The 19,094-nt window shown below is 47.1% G+C and overlaps 2 protein-coding genes and 1 long non-coding RNA gene across 7 annotated transcripts in view; 2 read left to right on the top strand and 1 right to left on the bottom strand.

Annotated features, from left to right (window-relative positions):
• The window catches only part of PLOD1 (procollagen-lysine,2-oxoglutarate 5-dioxygenase 1), a 37,309-nt gene extending 26,726 nt beyond the window's left edge, over window positions 1-10,583 (top strand). Inside the window, exons 14-19 of the mRNA XM_083750211.1 lie at window positions 406-519; window positions 1,520-1,585; window positions 2,919-3,023; window positions 4,740-4,886; window positions 7,297-7,422; window positions 9,309-10,583. Coding sequence (XP_083606337.1) covers window positions 406-519; window positions 1,520-1,585; window positions 2,919-3,023; window positions 4,740-4,886; window positions 7,297-7,422; window positions 9,309-9,464 — 714 coding nt within the window. The 3' untranslated portion in view covers window positions 9,465-10,583. The remainder of the gene's footprint in view (window positions 1-405; window positions 520-1,519; window positions 1,586-2,918; window positions 3,024-4,739; window positions 4,887-7,296; window positions 7,423-9,308) is intronic.
• On the bottom strand, window positions 7,356-12,776 carry LOC310849754. Its single transcript, XR_014567058.1, has 3 exons — window positions 12,695-12,776; window positions 12,006-12,137; window positions 7,356-7,478 (listed from the first exon to the last, which is right to left on the bottom strand). It is a non-coding gene; the product is annotated as an uncharacterized lncRNA (long non-coding RNA).
• Window positions 12,777-12,808: 32 nt separating this feature from the next.
• The window catches only part of MFN2 (mitofusin 2), a 39,989-nt gene continuing 33,703 nt past the window's right edge, over window positions 12,809-19,094 (top strand). Inside the window, exons 1-2 of one of the 5 annotated variants that reach the window (XM_083750193.1) lie at window positions 12,809-12,875; window positions 18,456-18,577. The gene's annotated coding sequence lies outside the window, so the exon portion shown is untranslated. Of the gene's footprint in view, window positions 13,079-13,154; window positions 13,281-18,455; window positions 18,578-19,094 lie in introns of those variants that run through there. The other 4 variants (XM_083750195.1, XM_083750194.1, XM_083750196.1 and 1 more) reach the window with 4 other exon arrangements.

Genomic DNA, 19,094 nt, shown 5'->3' on the forward strand with positions numbered 1-19,094 from the left:
GAGCAGTACCTATTGATCTACTTGCACTTTGACATGCTTTCGAACTGCTAGGTTGGCAGGAGCAGGGACCGAGCAATGGGAACTCACCCCGTCGCGGGGATTCGAACCACCGACCTTCTGATCGGCAAGTCCTAGGCTCTGTGGTTTAACCCACAGCGCCACCCGCGTCCCTTGAATATTCTTAGAAGGTTGCATCATCTTAGAAGGGGGCATAGCTGTGGCTATCATGAAGCAACCCTGCACTTCTGAATTTGCCACTACACTCCTGGGCAAGAAGCTGTGTTGTTCTGGAATAGTGGGGAGGAAAACCACAGACTAGGCCAGCTGGGAAATGAAACCACAGGGTGGATTGGCTTCACAGGATACTAGTTTTCAATTGTGAGCAACGGTTCTCCTTGTTTGCAGGGGATCTTCCTCTTTGTGACGAATCAACAACAATTTGGCCATATCCTCTCACTGGAGACTTATCAGACAAGCCACCTGCACAACGATCTCTGGCAGATCTTCAGCAACCCGGAGGTGAGGTGTCTCTTGCAGAATAACCCAGCGAGCAGTACCTTTCGCAAAACTTAGGAGCTAGCGGGATTTCTCTAGGAACCAGTTTGAAGGGAGAAATGTGTAAGCAGAGCAACAGGAGAGGTCCTGTGCTCGTTCTGCTGCTGTGTGTTCAGCAGTGATGTGGGTTTTCCGTACAGTTTTAAATAATGCCGGTGGGAGTTTGAATAATCCCAGCTGCAGGGATGGGAATCACAAGTGGGGAGAGTCCTTCTGCACTCAGGTCTTGCTGGTGAGCTTCCCATTGATGCATCTGGTTGGCCACTGTGAGAACAGGAAGCTGGACTAGATGGGCCATTGGCCTGATCCTGCAGCCAGGCTCCCCTTATGAATGGGAGCTTCCAATTTTAATTCAGCTGCAAACATTTGGGAGACATGGGGCATGCGATTTCCCCCAGGGCCACCCATTATGTTTAGGACACAGCTTTATTTTGAACCCCAGCCCGAGCTTTTAAAATTAGGGTGGATCTTTCTCAGACATGAGCCCCTGGGTAAGGTAAAGGTAAAGGGACCCCTGACCATTAGGTCCAGTTGTGGCCGACTGGGGTTGCGGCGCTCAACTTGCTCTATAGGCCAAGGGAGCCGGCGTACAGCTTCCAGGTCATGTGGCCAGCATGACTAAGCCGCTTCTGGTGAACCAGAGCAGCACACGGAAATGCTGTTTACCTTCCTGCCAGAGCAGTATCTACCATATTTATCTACTTGCACTTTGACGAGCTTTCGAACTGCTAGGTTGGCAGGAGCAGGGACCGAGCAACGGACATGATATCTTCGGTCCATTGGGTAATACATGGCGGACACTTGACTTTCCAGCCTTAAGTCTCTAATAGCCACCATAATGGCTTACACAAAACCATTTCTCCTGTCCACCTGTTAGTCCCCACACCACAAGGGTATGATTTAAGAAGGTGTCACCTTCCTCAGCCACCCAATGTTCATTTGTTCTTATTTTCTCCTGACACAGGACTGGAAGGAGAAATACATTCACGAAAACTACACCGCAGCCTTGAAAGGGAAACTGGTAGAAACGGTAAATAGCCCTTGACTCTTTTGAAACAGGACTGCTGAATTGGGGTGCAGAGGACCAAAAGAGCAGCATAGGCAAACTGAAGGAGGCGCCTGCTCCCAGGGCCCCACGTTTGGGTGCGCTTGGCCTTTTCGGTGGTGGCTTCCCCGGAGACATTCATTTGGCTTTGTAGCTGGAGGCACTAATGCTTCTGAATGGCACTTGCTGGAAACCACAGGAGGAGAGAGGGATCTTGGGTTCAGATCCTGCTTGTGGGCTCCCTTCTGGGGCACCTGGTTGGCTGTTGTTCTGATCCAGCAGGCCCTTCTAATGTTCTATGTTTTGTTTTTATCTGGTTCTAATATGTGGTTATTTTTATTTTATTTTTTAAATCCTGTTTAGCACCACTTTGTGTGTTTGTGTTTATGGGAATTTATTTTATATTGCTTGCGTCTCAAGAGCATATTTCTTATCTTTGTAAGCTGCCTTGTGGATTTTTTAAAAGGTGGGTTATAAATCCTTTAACTGAAGTATTTGAATTCACAGTATTTTATTTCGCGATCTATTTCTGAGATGTTTTGTTGCCTGCTGTTTATTGGTTTATTTACGAAGCTTAAAAGAAAACGCTTTTCAACGAGGTATTCCTAATCCGATATGCAGCATACGATTAAGAGAAGATAATCAAAACAACGTATGAAAATAGAAATCAAAATGTCTTTAAAAAAGAGAGAGAGAGTTACCACACTTCCTCTCCTGCTGCTTTCCCCCAGGGAAAACCACTCTTTAGCGCTCAATTGGAGCAAACAGCCATTCAGGTTTCCCCCGGATTGCCTTTTGTTCCAATTGATCGCGAAAGAGCAGGTTTTGCCTTGGAAAGCAGCGGGGCAAGGGGACTCATGCTTTCTAGGTACGGCACAAGCCGAAGTGTGAACTAGCCAAAATGATGGAAGAAATTCATCTTAGTTAGCCGATGGGTGAGTGACAGAAAAGGAGATGAATGGAACTCCCCGAGGAAAAGCACCCCAGAGGGCAATCACATAGTAGCAGTGCCTCTTCTGTGATTGCCCTGGAGCTTTGGAACTCATCTTCCTCTGCCCTCATTTGCTCTGCCCAGCACTGATTGGCTAGTGACTGTGACATACACAACAAAAAAAGCAACGTTTGCAATGGAGATTCATTATAGGTTCTCAAACCTTTGTGGGGGGTCAGGAGTGGGGTGGGTTGTTTTCACACAGGAGGTGATGTTTCCTGAAATATCCAGAACCCTGACTGTTTTGGTCTTTATTTCTGTTTTGCTCGTTTCCTTTGCCCTTCCTGTCATACTCCCTAAGCTCTTACAGTTCTTCTGTCTTGCTAGCCCTGCCCGGATGTTTACTGGTTTCCGATATTTACCGACGCAGCTTGCGATGAACTCGTAGAAGAGATGGAGAATTTTGGCCAGTGGTCCAAGGGAGGCAACACGGTAAGGCAGCCCTTGGTGGTAAATCTACCAAATTCATTAACAGATGCACTTTAAAAGAAAGATTCTAATAATTGTTTGAACCTGAGCTCTGCTTGTTTGTCTCTCTGGGTTAAGATAAATAATAATAATAATAATAATAATAATAATAATAATAATAAATAAAATTTTATTTATAGCCAGCCCTCCCCAGCCAAAGCTGGGCTCAGAGCAGCTAACAACAATAAAATAATTGTACGAAGACCTGAGAGACTGAGGTTCAAATCCCCACTCAGCTATGAAGCTCACCGGATAGAAGTTTATACAGTGGACCCTCCGGATACGAATTAAATTCATTCCAGGGGTCTGTCCGCAACCTGAAAAATCACTTCCGGGTTTGCCGCGTTCATAACCCGAAAGTTACGTATCCAGAGCGGTACGTAACTAGAGGTTCTGCTGTAAAATGAAGCACGGTTTGGAGATAGCGGATATGAAAAAGATTTTCTTTCTCTCTCATAACACTAGAGTTCGTGGGCATCCAATAATGTTGGAATATTCAGTGCCTAGCCCTCTGCTCATTTGCTCAGTTCTCTTTCCAAGCCATCTAGGCTGCTTGGCTGTCCCTGCCTCCAGTGGGAGCCAGTTCCATGCAAACTTCTGCGCTATGCAGAACTCTTCATCAATAAGCAAAATGTGTTTTTTTTTAAAAAAAAGAAGTCTGAAAAGGGGCTACCACCTAAAGTAATTACGAATCTTTGCTTTAAAAAGGAAGCCTATATCTTTCTCATTGTAGAAGCACACAGCCCAGACTTGCCTGCTTAGGTTCTGCTTAGATAAAGCATTCTGTGCGAACAGTATTTTTTCCATTTCTGTATCAGTTGGTAGAAGGAAATATATTATTAGATATTGAATTTACCATATTTTTCCGTGTATAAGACTAGGTTCCCCCCCCAAAAAATAATAATGTCAAAAATCAGTGGGCGTCTTATACACGGATAGTGCCGAGGATGGACTGGCGATTAGACAATGTTGTTGCCTTGAGTCCTGCTTGCAAGCTTCTCACAAGGGGCATCTGGTTGGCCTCTGTGAGAAGAGGATGCTGGACTGGACAGGCCACTGGCCTCATCCAGCAGGCTCTGTTTACATTCTTACTGGGTTACCAGTTAAGGTTACCAGGCGTCCCCGTTTCCCGGGGACAGTTCTCAGATTTACAGTCAGTCCCCTGAGAAAATCCTATCATTCCTATTGAAGTTGAAAAGTGTCCCTGGATTCATTGAAAAAAATCTGGTAACCTTAGTGCATTTAGGCCAGTCGCCACCTGTTAGCCTCCCACCATTGCTGCGATCAAATGGGGAGGAGGGGTTTGAAGTCTGTGTGCACCTCTGTTGCTCGTCAGAAGAGAGGTGGGATAGAAATGCAATAATAAAACTCAAATGCATCTGGGTATTGGGTGTCTCCCAACAAGCCATCGCTATTTGCACACTTAACCAGTGTGGTGTAGTGGTTAAGAGCGGTGGACTCGTAATCTGGTGAACCGGGTTCGCGTCCCAGCTCCTCCACATGCAGCTGCTGGGTGACCTTGGGCCAGTTACACTTCTCTGAAGTCTCTCAGCCCCACTCACCTCACAGAGTGTTTGTTGTGGGGGAGGAAGGGAAAGGAGAATGTTAGCCGCTTTGAGACTCCTTCGGGTAGTGATAAAGCGGGATATCAAATCCAAACTCTTCTTCTTAACCTGGCAGGACACCCGGATCCTGGGGGGATACGAAAACGTCCCGACGATCGATATCCACATGAACCAGATCAACTTTGAACGGGAGTGGTACAAGTTTCTCCTGGAGTACATCGCCCCCATTACGGAGAAGCTGTACCCTGGGTACTACACCAAGGTAAGGATCGGCTCATCTGTCGTTCTGAGAACGTCTGAAATCTAATCAACAGGAATTGGGTCCTGCAGCAGGATTTGAACTGGAGACCCTAAGTTGGTGAAGGGGAGGGGATGCCATAGGAAGTAATTGCTGGCTGTGGGAAGTAATTGCAGGTAGAGGAGGTAGGTTGGAATATGCACAAATATGCTGTGGCGATCACACAGGGTCCCCGGACGTTTGACGGTCTATTGATCCCTGTGCCACCACTGTGATCGCTTCCCCGCTGCCACCAACCCGTTTCTTTCGGGTACACACGGAGTCCAGACAGTTGTTAACATTAAACCAAATAAACAAGTTTATTTTTTAAGCCTGAACAAGTTTATGGTTTCAGATAAATTTTCTTGTCAGTTTCTTAATCTTAGTTTCTTTACCGGCCTATACCTTCCTAATAACTTCTAACCGTCTATCTGACTCCTTATAGCAGATTCTCTCACTCTCTCACATCAGACTATCCCACCCACAGATGTATCCTCCCTCTCTCTTCTCTAACACCCGACTGACCATTAACAACACTAACTCTAACTCTGACTCCTCCCCTTGGGTTCCCACTTGCCAATCACTTCACACTCATTTAACCCTTTCCTTATGACCCAGCATGATGTCACCTAGGAGGGCAAACGCCACATATGCGTTTTTAAAACCCCAAGAGGTATTGTGCTGTGGAAGGGCCGGAGAGCAGCTGCTATGCATGCAGAAGATCTCATCTTCAATCCCCAGGTAAAACCGGGGAAGATTCCCTCTTGAAACCCCAGAGAGCTGCTGCCAGTCAGTGCATGCAATACTGAGCTAGATGGCCCAATACTCTGACTCAGGATAAGACGGTTTCCTGTGTCTTAAGAAAAGGACCGTAGTTCAGTGGTGGAACACCTGCTTTGCATGCAGATGGTCCTAGGTTCAGCCTTCAGCACCTGCTTTGCATGCAGAAGGTCCTAGGTTCAGCCTTCAGCAACTTCAAGCAGAACTGGGAATGTCCCTTTTTCTGAAACCCTAGAGAGCCACTGCCAGCCAGTGCAGACAGTTCTAGATGGGCCAATTGGTCTAACTCAGTATAAGGCGGCGCAATGGAGGGCCGTAGCTCAATGCTAGAGTGCCTGCTTGGCATGAAGAAGGTTCCAAGCTCCAGGCAGAGCTGGGAATCTCCCTTGTCTGAGAGCCACTGCCAGTCTGTGTAGACAATACTGAACTGGATGGACCAAGTAGAAGACAGAATCCTGTGTTCCTGAGCCACCTTATATGGACTCAGGCTGGATAGCTCAGTTGGTTAGAGCATGGTGCTGATAACACCAAGGTTGCAGGTTTGATCCCCATAAGGGACAGCTGAATATTCCTGCATTGCAGGCGGTTGGACTAGATGATCCTCAGGGTCCCTTCCAACTCTATGTTCCTATGATCAGGCTACTGGGCCATCTAGCTGGGCACTGACTGGCAGCACAGTTCACCAGGGTTTCAGGCAAGAGATTTTCCCAGGAAGACCTGGGTCTTTCTCCATGCAAAGCACATCCTCTGCCACTCAGCTTCAGCTTGCTCTCCAACTAGTCAACTTTCGGTGGGTGGGGGAATCAATTCGGGCAGGTTTGCTGTAGAAGCCAGCAGAGCACAGCACTAGTTGGCTGGCGGATGTGACGTCTCAAACCCTCCCTTCTCTCAAGCAGTTTTGCAACCTGATTGTTGTTGTTTAGTCGTTTAGTTGTGTCCGACTCTTCGTGACCCCCTGGACCAGAGCACGCCAGACGCTCCTGTCTTCCACTGCCTCCCGCAGTTTGGTCAAACTCATGCTGGTAGCTTCGAGAACACTGTCCAACCATCTCGTCCTCTGCCGTCCCCTTCTCCTTGTGCCCTCCATCTTTCCCAACATCAGGGTCTTTTCCAGGGAGTCTTCTCTTCTCATGAGGTGGCCAAAGTATTGGAGCTTCAGCTTCAGGATCTGTCCTTCCAGTGAGCACTCAGGGCTGATTTCCTTCAGAATGGATAGGTTTGATCTTCTTGCAGTCCATGGGACTCTCAAGAGTCTCCTCCAGCACCATAATTCAAAAGCATCAATTCTTTGGAGATCATCTTTCCCAACATCAGGGTCTTTTCCAGGGAGTCTTCTCCTCTCATCAGTTGGCCAAAGTATTGGAGTCTCAGCTTCAGGCAACCTGATTGGTCCCCCCCAAACAAAAGTGCCAAACAATCATTATATACTAATGGCTGCACAAAGCTTATGGGGAGAGGCGGGTCTGACGACTGAATCAGCGATGCCACTCTTCTGCAATGAAACATCGGTGAAATCTGCTGCCTTGCCATAGACAGACCCTGCGTCTGACAATGCTCTGTCTTCCAATTGCCATGGTGGCCCTTTTCATGATGTTCTCTCTGCTCCCAATTACAGACCCAGTTTGAGCTGGCCTTTGTCGTCCGGTACAAACCTGACGAGCAGCCTTCGCTGATGCCGCACCACGACGCCTCCACTTTCACCATCAACATTGCCTTGAACCGCGTCGGAATAGATTACGAAGTAAGTGCCATCGGAAATTGTTCTTCCGGCCCGAAAAGCACCTGGAACCTAACAGGCTGGGATTCCCAAGAAAATTAGAACAGGCTGCCGGATCAGGCCAATGGCCCACCTAGTCCCATCCAAGTTGGTGGCCGTCACTGCCTCCTGTGGGCGTAAGTTCCACAGGTTAACTATGCTCTGCAAAAAGTCCTTTGTTTTATGGATAGCTCAGTTGGTTAGAACATGGTGCTAATAACACCAAGGTTACAGGTTCAATCCGCATATGGGACAAGCTGCTGCATATTCTTGAATTGCAAGGGGTAGGCTAACTAAGGCCTGGGGGCTGGATCCGGCCCAATCACCTTCTAAATCCGGCCCATGGACGGTCCGAGAATCAGCATGTTCTTACATGAGTAGAATGTGCCCTTTTATTTAAAATGCACCTCTGGGTTATTTGTGGGGCATAGGAATTTGTTCATCCCCCCCCCAAAAAAAATATAGTCTGCCCCCCCCCCCCAAGGTCTGAGGGATAGTGGACTGGCCCCCTGCTGAAAAAGTTTGCTGACCCCTGGGCTAGATGATCCTCGAGGTCTCTCCCAACTCTGCGGTTTTATTATCTGTCTTGAATCTTTCAACGCTCAGCTTCATTAGATGTCCACAAATTCCAGGGTTATGAGAGAGGGAAGGGGGGAAAATCCCTATTCACTTTCTCTGTGCCATATATGATTTTATAAATCTCTATCATGTTGTCTCTTACTCGCCTAAAAAGTCCCAAACGCTGAAACCTTTCTTCACTAGCTAACCTCAGTTACTGCTCACAGTTAGCCTGGAGAGAGGTAAACATTTTCTGTTTATTGCATTAATATCCCACCTTTTCTTCCAAGGAGCTCAAGGTGGCATACATAGTTCTTCCTCATTTAATCCCTACAACAACCTTGTAAGGTAGGTTAGATCGAGAGGCGGTGACTGGCCGAAGGTTCCCCCAATCAGAGTGGCATGGCTGAGTGGGGATTTGAACACTGGTCTCTTGGGTCCTAATCCAACACTTACGTAGAGGCACTCCCACACTTTCTAACATGCCCCTGTGTATAACACGCCTCCTATTTTGGGGGGCTGAATATTAAGAAAATGGGGGGGGGAGATTGCCCCCGTGTATAAGACTACCCCCCCTTTTTAACATTATTTTTTATTTTAAAAAAACCTTGTCTTAAAGTACGGTAAATAAAGTCATGTTCTCTCAGGAAAAGCATGCCTGCATTATCAAGGCTGGATATCTGATTTAGCAAGAAGAACAGGGTGTCTCTTCTCTGTCTGGCTAGCTAAAGGCTGACTTTTCCCTGCACAAACATCCTTGACACATTCTCAAGACAGTCTGAGTAAGCAGATTCTCCTAACAAAATCCTTTCACATCCTTTAAAAACAAAACAAAAAACCTTTTCTTCGCATATAGGCTATCTATCAAGGCATATACAGTAAAGGTAAAGGGACCCCTGACCGTTAGGTCCAGTCGTGGCCGACTCTGGGGTTGCAGCACTCATCTCGCTTTACTGACCGAGGGAGCCAGCGTACAGCTTCCGGGTCATGTGGCCAGCATGACTAAGCCGCTTCTGGAGAACCAGAGCAGCGCACGGAAACGCCGTTTACCTTCCCGCCGGAGTGGTACCTATTTATCTACTTGCATTTTGACATGCTTTCGAACTGCTAGGTTGGCAGGAGCAGGGACCAAGCAACGGGAGCTCACCCCGTGGCGGGGATTCGAACCGCCGACCTTCTGAGGTCAAGTCCTAGGCGCTGTGGTTTAATCCACAGCGCCACCCACGTCCCTTCAGCATATACAGTACTATAATTCCACTACAAAAGCTTGCTGCTGTTTTGTTTTTTTTAAAAAAAATATTCCTTCTTTTCAGGGCGGAGGCTGTCGGTTCCTGAGGTACAACTGCTCCATCAGAGCGCCCCGGAAGGGGTGGACTCTCATGCACCCCGGCCGCCTGACCCATTACCACGAGGGGCTCCCCACCACCAAAGGGACCCGCTACATTGCTGTGTCCTTTCTTGACCCTTAGAGCTGCCTCTTTAGGAAGGACAGAGAATGGGGAGGGGGAACCCTTTCTTCCCATTTTTACGCCTCTGCAGGAAAAGCTCCACCAGGAATGAGGAATCCCTTGAATTTACAGAAAGGATTGGAGACAGATCCGTCATGTCTGCGCCCCACCTCTTGAAGAGGGCGTCCAGTTCCAAAATCAGGGTGTTCCAGGCAGAAGATTTCCTCCTCCTAATTAGCATCCTTCCTCCTAATTAACCTTTAACATGCGGCAGGATCCTTTGGGAATTTATTCTGCTCCAGCCTTGCTGAAACCCCCCATTTTGTTCCGTGAGGAGAGCTGTCTCAACAGCTGGCCACCATCATCCCTGGTCCTCAAAATTCCCCAGTCAGGGAAGCAGCCTCAGTTTTTAGCCTCCAGCAAAGAATTTCTCTGATTCTGCTTTTGTAGCAACTATTTAGAGACAGCCCAAAGTGTTTCTCTATACCTCTAAAGCACATGGTTCCCTTGACCCCAAGAATCCTGGAAAGTGTAGTTTGTTAAAGAGTGCTACAAATCCCAGCACCCTTCAGTGTAAACTGCACTTCTCATTATTATTATTATTGGGGGGGGGGGGGAGGAGCCATGTGCTTTCAATGTGCCAGTGTGTACACAGCCCTAGACTTCCAGGCAGAACATCCAATTGGTGCCTCCCAGTTACTGGTAAATATATAATAATAAACTGAATAATTTTGCAATTGAGTCCCCTTTCTCGCATCGCAGTGGCAGCCACAACTCCCCTCTCCTACCGCCACCCTGACATACACTGAAGTGGTAAGGTGATGGCAGAATGAAAACATTAGCTGACTTCACTTCCTCCTGTTCTGCAAAGTGGGCAAGAGAAAGTCAAGTCAGGCTTGACTTAACATTGGATTAGTGGAGGGAGCCACTAGGCAAATTCCTAGCATTCTAGGAATTTCTCCCCTTGGTCTGACGTCCGAAACAGATCAAAAGCAAGCCCCAGAGAGGCACTTTCCAAAGAGCTGTATGTATTTATTTGGGAAAGTTGGCCCCTTTCTTAGTAGGATGCCTAGTTTTCCTGCACAAAAAGTTGTACAGATTTCGACCAGAGATTTTTACAGTAAAAAGTTTACAAAAACATTGCAATGACTGTTGGTTTTCTTTACTGGTGGGGGCACTCATGGAGGGAGGTGTCCCAATTCGCATTTCAGACACTTCACTGTACACGGAGGAAAGTCAGTGGTCCTGCTCCTCTTAACTCTTCACCGGAATAGATTCATCAGCAATGTCAGGCGTTTAAGCTCTGGATAGCAAAGCAGAGACAGATTTGCAAATCTCTCTCTCTCTCTCTCTCTCTCTCTCTCTGTGTGTGTGTGTGTGTGTGTGTGTGTGTGTGTGTGAGAGAGAGAGAGAGAGAGAGAGAGAGAGAGAGAGAGAGAAATTCCAGAGAGGCCATCCTGTTAGGCTGCAATGGATTGTATTGGATTGATTTGCAGTCACTTGTTGTTTAGTCGTGTCCGACTCTTCGTGACCCCCTGGACCAGAGCACGCCAGGCACTCCTGTCTTCCACTGCCTCCCGCAGTTTGGTCAAACTCATGCTGGTAGCTTTGAGAACACTGTCCAGCCATCTCGTCCTCTGTCGCCCCCTTCTCTTTGTGCCCGCCATCTTTCCCAACACCAGGGTCTTTTCCAGGAGTCTTCTCTTCTCATGAGGTGGCCAAAGTATTGGAGCCTCAGCTTCAGGAACTGTCCTTCCAGTGAGCACTCAGGGCCGATTTCCTTCAGAATGGAGAGGTCTGATCTTCTTGCAGTCCATGGGACTCTCAAGAGTCTCCTCCAGCACCATAATTCGAAAGCATCAATTCTTCGGTGATCAGCAGTCACTTCAGCACCAGATAAATAAATAAAAACCATCCCCTTGGCCCTTTCTTACAGAGCACAGTGACCCATTGGCATATACAGGACAATGTGATCTTTCAGGGTTACTGGTCCCAGGCTGTGTAGGGCTTTCGACACCCAACCCGCCACCTTGAACTTGACCTGGCAGCTAATTGTCTGTGCTCAAAGTCATTGGCATCCATTTGTCCCAGAAGATGGTGGAGGAGAGCATCTTTGGGAGTGAAGTCACAGCATTGGAGAGTTTCAGCGCCCGCTGTGGCCGTCAAGACAGATATGGGAGAGACATGTTTTGTTGCAGCTGGAGCAGGTGAGGAGTCTGGTTGTGCAACTGTGAGTGCACTATGGAATTTTTCTCTCTGCAAAGTGCTTCTTCTTCTTCTTCTTCTTCTTCTTCTTCTTCTTCTTCTTCTTCTTCTTCTTCTTCTTCTACCCTACCCCTCTGGCTGGGTTACCCCAGCTACTATGGGCGGCTTACAGCACATAAAAAATGGTAAAACATTAGATATTAAAAATTTGCCAATACAGGGTGGCCTAGTCTACATACAACGGTACAATAGCTATATGATTCAAAAAGAAATAGCAATGCAACATAACGTTAAAAATTAAAAGCGTATCCCTCATGGGTGTAGCCAGGATTTATGTTACAGGGGCAGGATAGCCACCTGTTTTCATCATCTGTCTGGCTCTGTCTAGCAGATTTGGAATGAAATGTCTCAACAGCCGTTGTTTTCAATTACTTTCTTTGAACCCCAAGTGTTCAGAGAAATCTGTCAGAATCTTCAGTCATTTGAAAACTAGGAAGTTAAAAAATTAGCACCAGGGAGTACCTCTCATGTGGTTAATGAGTACATTTTGCAAAATTACAAAGAACACACCTTTTTTAAATTACTTTTAAAAAATCTAAACTAAAACAAGTTTTCCTGGATTGCTGAAAACCATTTCAGCATTCCCTTCTCAAATTCCTCCTTTTTTTCCAATGCAGTTTTTCTGTGCACACTTAGCAGCCTGCATTGTCTTTGCTCCCCATAAGATACTGAATGAGCTCCGTAGGGTACATATGGTGCAGGGCTGAGCAAGAGAGAGATTTCCATTTCAAATATTCTGATTATTTCCATTTTTAGTTAAGTATTTTTATTTATTTACTTGATTTGGAGGGGGCAGCTGCCCCCCCCGCCGATGATATCACTACAACATCACTTAAACACTTACATACTATTATTAATAATACTATATACAATTATTTTTATTATTTTTATTATTATTATTATTATTATTATTATTATTATTATTATTATTATTATTATTACAGCCCACATATATCCCGTTGCAGCTTCCAGCCCTGGGACTTAACCTTTCCCTGCAACCTTGCATTGCAGCTGGAAAGAGGCCTAACAGGAAACTACATCTCCCATGAGGCAGTGCGCGGGACCGTCGCGGCTGGCGTGACGTCACCTCCAGGCGCTCCCCTCTGACGATGCCCGGGGCTTGGTTCCTTCTCGCAGCAGCGCAGTCCGGGGGAGAAGAAGGTGAAGGTGAGAGGGCAGCAGCGCCTGGGGAGCGGGCGAGGCGAGTGGACGCGTGTCAGCGGGTTCAGACGTGGCAGCCCTCGAACCAAGTGCCGCTTCGCTAAAACCCCACTTGCTTGGGGTTTGGAGGAGGAGGGTGTGGGTGGCGGCGTTCCCTCGCGTGCGCGACACGTGTCGGCTCGGGTCACGCGTGCAAGGTGTGCGGCCAGGTGAGGCTCCCCGCACGTGGGTCGGGCATGTGCCATGTGGGCGGGCGCTTGCTGGCTGCAGTCCAGTCTGAAGGGCGTGGCTGACATGGGTGGCCTTGGGGCGGACTGGCAGGTACGAGGGGTCGGGGTGAGGGTAGGATCCAGGTGCGGGAACCCCCAACAGAACGAAAGCCTGTTCCTTCTGCAAGGTGTGAGCGTGGAGGTAAGCAGGTAGGGGGGTGGCTGGATGCGGGGTGGGTTTGGGGGGCAGGGAGGGGCAGCTGCCCCCCAAATCAATAAAAATGCATAGCAAACTGAGGTTCTGCGCCCCCTAAATCCTGGCTACGTCCATAGGCAGCGGTGACCTGGCCTGCAGTTCAGGGACGGGACATCTGCTTTGCATGCAAAAGGTTTGATACCCAGAATCTGCAGGTAGGACTGGGGCCAGGGCCGGATTTAAGTTTGATGAGGCCTCAAGTAACTGAAGGCAATGCGGCCCTTTATATGTCCAGCTGTCCTTTGTCAACAACAAATTGTCGCTGTTTTTTGTGTGTTGAATATATGCTATATGGGGATGCGGGTGGCGCTGTGAGTTAAACCACAGAGCCTAGGACTTGCCGATCAGAAGGTCTGTGGTTCAAATCCCCACAACGGGGTGAGCTCCCATTGCTCGGTCCCTGCTCCTGCCAACCTAGCAGTTCGAAAGCACATCAAAGTGCAAGTAGATAAATAGATACCTCCGGCGGGAAGGTAAACAGCGTTTCCGTGCCCTGCTCTGGTTTGCCAGTAGCGGCTTAGTCCTGCTGGCCACATGACCCGGAAGCTGTACGCCGGCTCCCTCGGCCAATAAAACAAGATGAGCGCCGCAACCCCAGAGTCATCCGCGACTGGACCTAATGGTCAGGGGTCCCTTTACCTTTACCTAAGCTACTGAAAGTAATGGGGCCCTTTATATGTCCAGCTGTTCTTTGTCAACAACAAATTGTCTCTGTTTTTTGTGCTGAATATATGCTATATGGTAATTTATGGAGCTAATATGTATCTAAAGCCATTTGTACATCTTGCCATGCAACCAGTCCATGCAGAATGTAGGCACCCTATATACAGAAATGAGCAACCCAGTGATATTTTAGGGAGCAGGCTAGCTGGCGGGGCCCATTACTTACATCATAGGAGCCTACACAACACAAAACACTGTTGCTGTATGTAGGTTTTATTTTATTTGTGTTTTTTTATCTTGTATTTTGGAAGCGTACATCCAGTTATTTATCTCGTGTCTACAACTCGAGGCGATGTGCATTGGGTCCATCTAGTTCAGCATTGCCAACACTGGTTGGCAGCCAGGGCCAGATTTAGGTTTGATGAGACCCTAAGCTACTGAAGGTAATGGGGCCCTTTATATGTCCAGCTGTCCTTTGTCAACAACAAATTGTCGCTGTTTTTTGAGTTGCATATATGCTTTATAGTCCCTTACTTACATCATAGGAGCCTACACAACACAAAACACTGCTGCTGTATGTAGGTTTTATTTTATTTGTTTTTTATCTTATATTTTGGAAATGCACATCCAGTTGTTGTTTTTTGCTTTAAGTTTTTTGGGGGGCCCCAAGAGCGTGGGGCCCTAAGCTATAGCTTATACGTAAATCCGGCACTGACTGGGGCAAAGGCCCTTGCCTAAAACACTGTGCAGGATCTGATTCTCGATATGGCACCTTCCTATTTAAACCAGCCTTTAATTTGAAGCCACGAAAACTACGGTGTTCCTTTATTTTGGGTGGGAAAGGACCATCTCTGATATAAGTATTATTGTTGTTGTTGTTGTTTTATTATTTGGACCCTGCCCATCTGGCTGGGCCTCCCCAGCCACTCTGGGTATCTTTCAACAAGGATTAAAAATAATAATAATTTTATAATAATAATAATTTATTCTTTATACCCTGCCCATCTGGCTGGGCCTCCCCAGCCACTCTGGGCGGCTTCCATAGAAACCAAAAATACAGTAAAATATCACACGATAAAAACGTCCCTGAACAGGGCTGCCTTAAGATGTCTTCTGAATGTCAGGTAGTTGTTTATCGCTTTGACATCGCTTTAAAATACATTTTAAGGCATTTAAAAGGTCCTGGGATCAACCCTCAGCTTTTCCAGGGAGAGGCTCCTGGCCCCCCGAAACCCTGGGCAGCCGCTGACAGTTCTGATCCCCTTGTCTGACTCTGTACAAGACAGCTTCCTGTGTAAATAAGCCATGAGGACTTGAATTCTACTTCATTTTAGGGCAGGGGGAAGACCATATAGCTTAGGGATAGAACATTTGATTTGCAGGGGGAAGGTCCCAGGGAGAGGCTGCCTGCCTGAACCCTGCTAGCCAATATACCAAGGGCACCAGAATCCATATGAAGCACTTTTTCATGTGTTTTGGTGATAGTATGGTGGGTCCTTATGTGTGTTGGTGGGGGGAAAGCAGCTCAAGTTACTCAGCTGCCACATGCAGCTAATGGGGAATTTTTGAACAGAACACTCCTCAGCTGCGTCTACTCAGAAGTAAGTCCTACCAAATTAAAGTGACTTACTCCCAGGTCGGGTAGGACTAGGACTGCCTCCTCAGGCTCTCTTTAAGTTTATAATTATTTATATCGTGCCTTCCCCCTTCCGGAACTGGGACTTTACACAGCTCGCAAAAATTAAAAACTGTTGGAAACATTGCAAAGCTAAAACCAGATACTAGCTTAGAAGTAATTAAACTGTGCTAGAATTGAAACGATGGAAAGGCAAATTTGTTAAAATTCAGGTGGTGAAAACTGCAAAAGCTCTTCCTTAAAAAACCCCCCAACCAATTAGTCCCCAAAAGAATGGTGTTGACCTGCCTGTGAAGGACAGCAAGGAGGGAGCCAGTCTGACTTCTCCAGGGGGGAGGTCCAAAGTCTGGGAGCAGCCACCGAGAAGGCCCTGTCATGCAGCCCCATCCAGCTTGTTTGTGGGGGTGGCAGGATCGAGAGAAGAGCCTCCCCGAAGATCTCAAATCAGGTTCATGTTGAGGACATTGGATCTTTCACATAACTTGGACCTCAGCCCTACAGGGCTTTATGTGAGGTGAGGTGAGAATATTCTTGAGAATGAGAATAATGATATTTTTTGATCCGGTTACATTACTGGGCATTGTGCCATTCACCATTGGCAGTTCTGAAATGTGAGCTGCAGAAAGCTTTTTTGTTTGTTTTAAAAATGCTATTCATTTAATTTGATAAACATTTGAATTCGTTTGTATTTCAACTATATGTAATAGCCTTTTTCCTATTTTGGTGTGACCTTATTCTTAGCAATTCTATACCCTTGGACATACAGTGTGGTATTTTTTTTTTTTACAGAAAGCAGCTTTAATTCTTTATATAGTTTTAAGTACCTAGGCCTATACAATTATGTGTGACAGCATGTGAGGTGGCCGTGATTTAAACAGTTGACGTTTGCCCATGAATAAACATGTATATTAACTAACTGTATCATTTTCAATGCATTAAAATGAATATTCTCCTATTTTAAATGAAGATTCTCTAATATTCTCATTAATCAGGTATATTCTTGTGACTATTCTCCAAAAGATTATTCTTGAGAATTTAACTTCACTCTTTATAGGTCAGAACCAGAGCTATGAGTTGTGCTTGGAAACAGACCAGTAGCTAGTTGGGGTTTCTGTAGCAAGGGAGCCTATTGTTCCCCATAGCCAAACCTAGCCAACAATATGATTGCAGCTCTTTGGGCAGGTTGCATTTTCCTAGCGCTTTGCAAAGGCATGTTTGCTCCCTGGTCTGTGGGTTGCTGACGCCATTGAAGTCCCCCTCAGTCTTTGCTGATATCTTTTTGGCGCCTTAAGCCTTAACTTTTCCCTGCACGCTTGAGATGGACTGAGCTGATTGCGCTCTGCTGTGCTGCCAAACCTTCCTGTAGCTGTTAGTGGGTTGTTTTTTATGTCTGTATTAATCGGAGGTGTTCATATGACAACAGTTCACGTGAATTTTTGCTGGCGTTGTTGTTAAGTTTTTAAATTTACCGTATTTTTCGCTCCATAGGGCGCACCAGACCATAGGGCGCACCTAGTTTTTAGGGGGGGGGGAGTAAAGGGGGAAAATTATTTTTTCCCCCAGCCCCAAAGAGCAAAGAAGCCAAGACAGCGAGCGGGATCCATCCCACTGGCTGTCTTGGCTTCCTCTTTAGCCACGCACAACCTCTCCAGCCGGGAGAGACTGCGCGCGGCTTCGTTTTTAGCCGCGGGGCTGGGGTGGGGGAAGCCCGAGCTTCCCCCGACCCCAGCCCCCAGAACAGGTCCGGGAGCGGAGGCAAGGTTGCGCAGCCTTCCCGCCACTCCTGGAGCTTGCGGGCTGGGGGAGCGCTCCGAAGGTTTGTGGATAGCTGCCTGAAGCCCGGGGAGCACAGTGGGAGTTGGCACTGCGCTCCCCAGGCTTCAGGCTGCTATCCGCAAGCCTTCGGAGCCCGGCGGGTACTCCCACCGCGCTCAAAAGGCTTGCAGATAGCTGCCTGAAGCCCCGAGAGTGCAGCGGGAGTTGGCGCTGCGCTCCCCAGGCTGCAGGCTGCTATCCGCAAGCCTTCGGAGCGTGGGGAGAACTCCCGCTGCACTCAGAAGGCTTGCGGATAGCTGTCTGAAGGCTGCATTCACTCCGTAGGACGCACAGAAATTTCCCCTTCATTTTTGGAAGGGAAAAAATGCGTCCTATAGAGCGAAAAATACAGTAAGTCGCCTGGAGACCTGAGTGCCTAAACAATCTAATCTGATGATTGGTAGATTTATTTGCATGCATTTTTCTCTTTTTGCTGTAAGGAAAGGAGTTGTTGTTTCTGAATAGCATTGAGATATTCCGTGTCGTCACCATTGTTTCTGAATGCATTAGAAAATACTTAATAAAATATGGTGTCGGGGAGAAAAATGGTGGAAAGGGTGGTGTGTTTCTTGGTTGGATTCAGGCAACACCTACGCTATTTACAGCACCTTAAACAGTTATGGCTTCCCCACACAAAAAACCCCCAACACTGGGAACCGTAGTTTGCTAAGGGTGCGGAGAATAGTGTTCTCCTTACAGAGCTTCAATTCCCAGAATTCCTTGGTAAGAGGCATTGATTGTTAAGCTACTCTGTGCGGGAAACTGGGGTCTCCTGACACCCCTTAGCACCCCTTTAAAAAAACTACAGTTCCCAGGATGCTTTGGGGTAAGCCAGGGCTCTTTAAAGTGATCTGTTGCTGCCTTAAATGTATGGTGCAGATGGAACCCCAGGGATACACAGCTGGGCCTTGGGGGCACTTGCACCATTGGCAGGAAAAATGCAAACAGCAGCCGTGCGTCTGGGCCATGTGCATTCTCTAATCCCGTCCAACTTTCTCTCCTTCCAGTGACGGGGGAACAAATTGGATTTGGAGGAAGGGAGACAACTTCTTCACCTTTTCTCTGAACCTCTTAGGAAACAAGACGCAGGACATGCTCACCCTTTGAGAACCCAGCCTGTGCCTTAGAAGTAAGTTGGGCAGCGATTTGGGGTGGGGCGGGAGATGTTCCTCAAACATACACGCATCCATAATTTTATTTGTATGCCATAATAATAATAATAATAATTCATTATTTGTACCCGCCCATCTGGCTGGGTTTCCCAAGCCGCACTGGGCAGCATCCAACAAATATTAAAAATACATTAAACCTTTCTGTAGGCGCCTTGCAACACGGACAAAATTGCATACTGCAACAAAAATAGCCGTAAACAATGGATAAAACACATTCAGAACGTGCGCAGCCAAATGTAACAGTTCCCACAATAAATCATAGTAAGTTCTAAAATAAAGACACACAAAAAATTATATTTGTAACAGCAACAACTGCAATGATTCACAGCCAAGGTGTGGAACCAACGTAGGAACCAATTTCATGAGTCCAGGTTTATTTTTATTATGTAAGGCATGGAGAAAGCAGATACGGGGAGGTCCGCCCCCCCATGCTAAAACTTGTGGACATTCAATGAAGCTAAATGTTGGGAGATT

This window comes from Podarcis gaigeae (genome assembly GCF_964106915.1).
Source record: "Podarcis gaigeae genome assembly, chromosome: 8".
Taxonomy (NCBI): Eukaryota; Metazoa; Chordata; class Lepidosauria; order Squamata; family Lacertidae; genus Podarcis; species Podarcis gaigeae.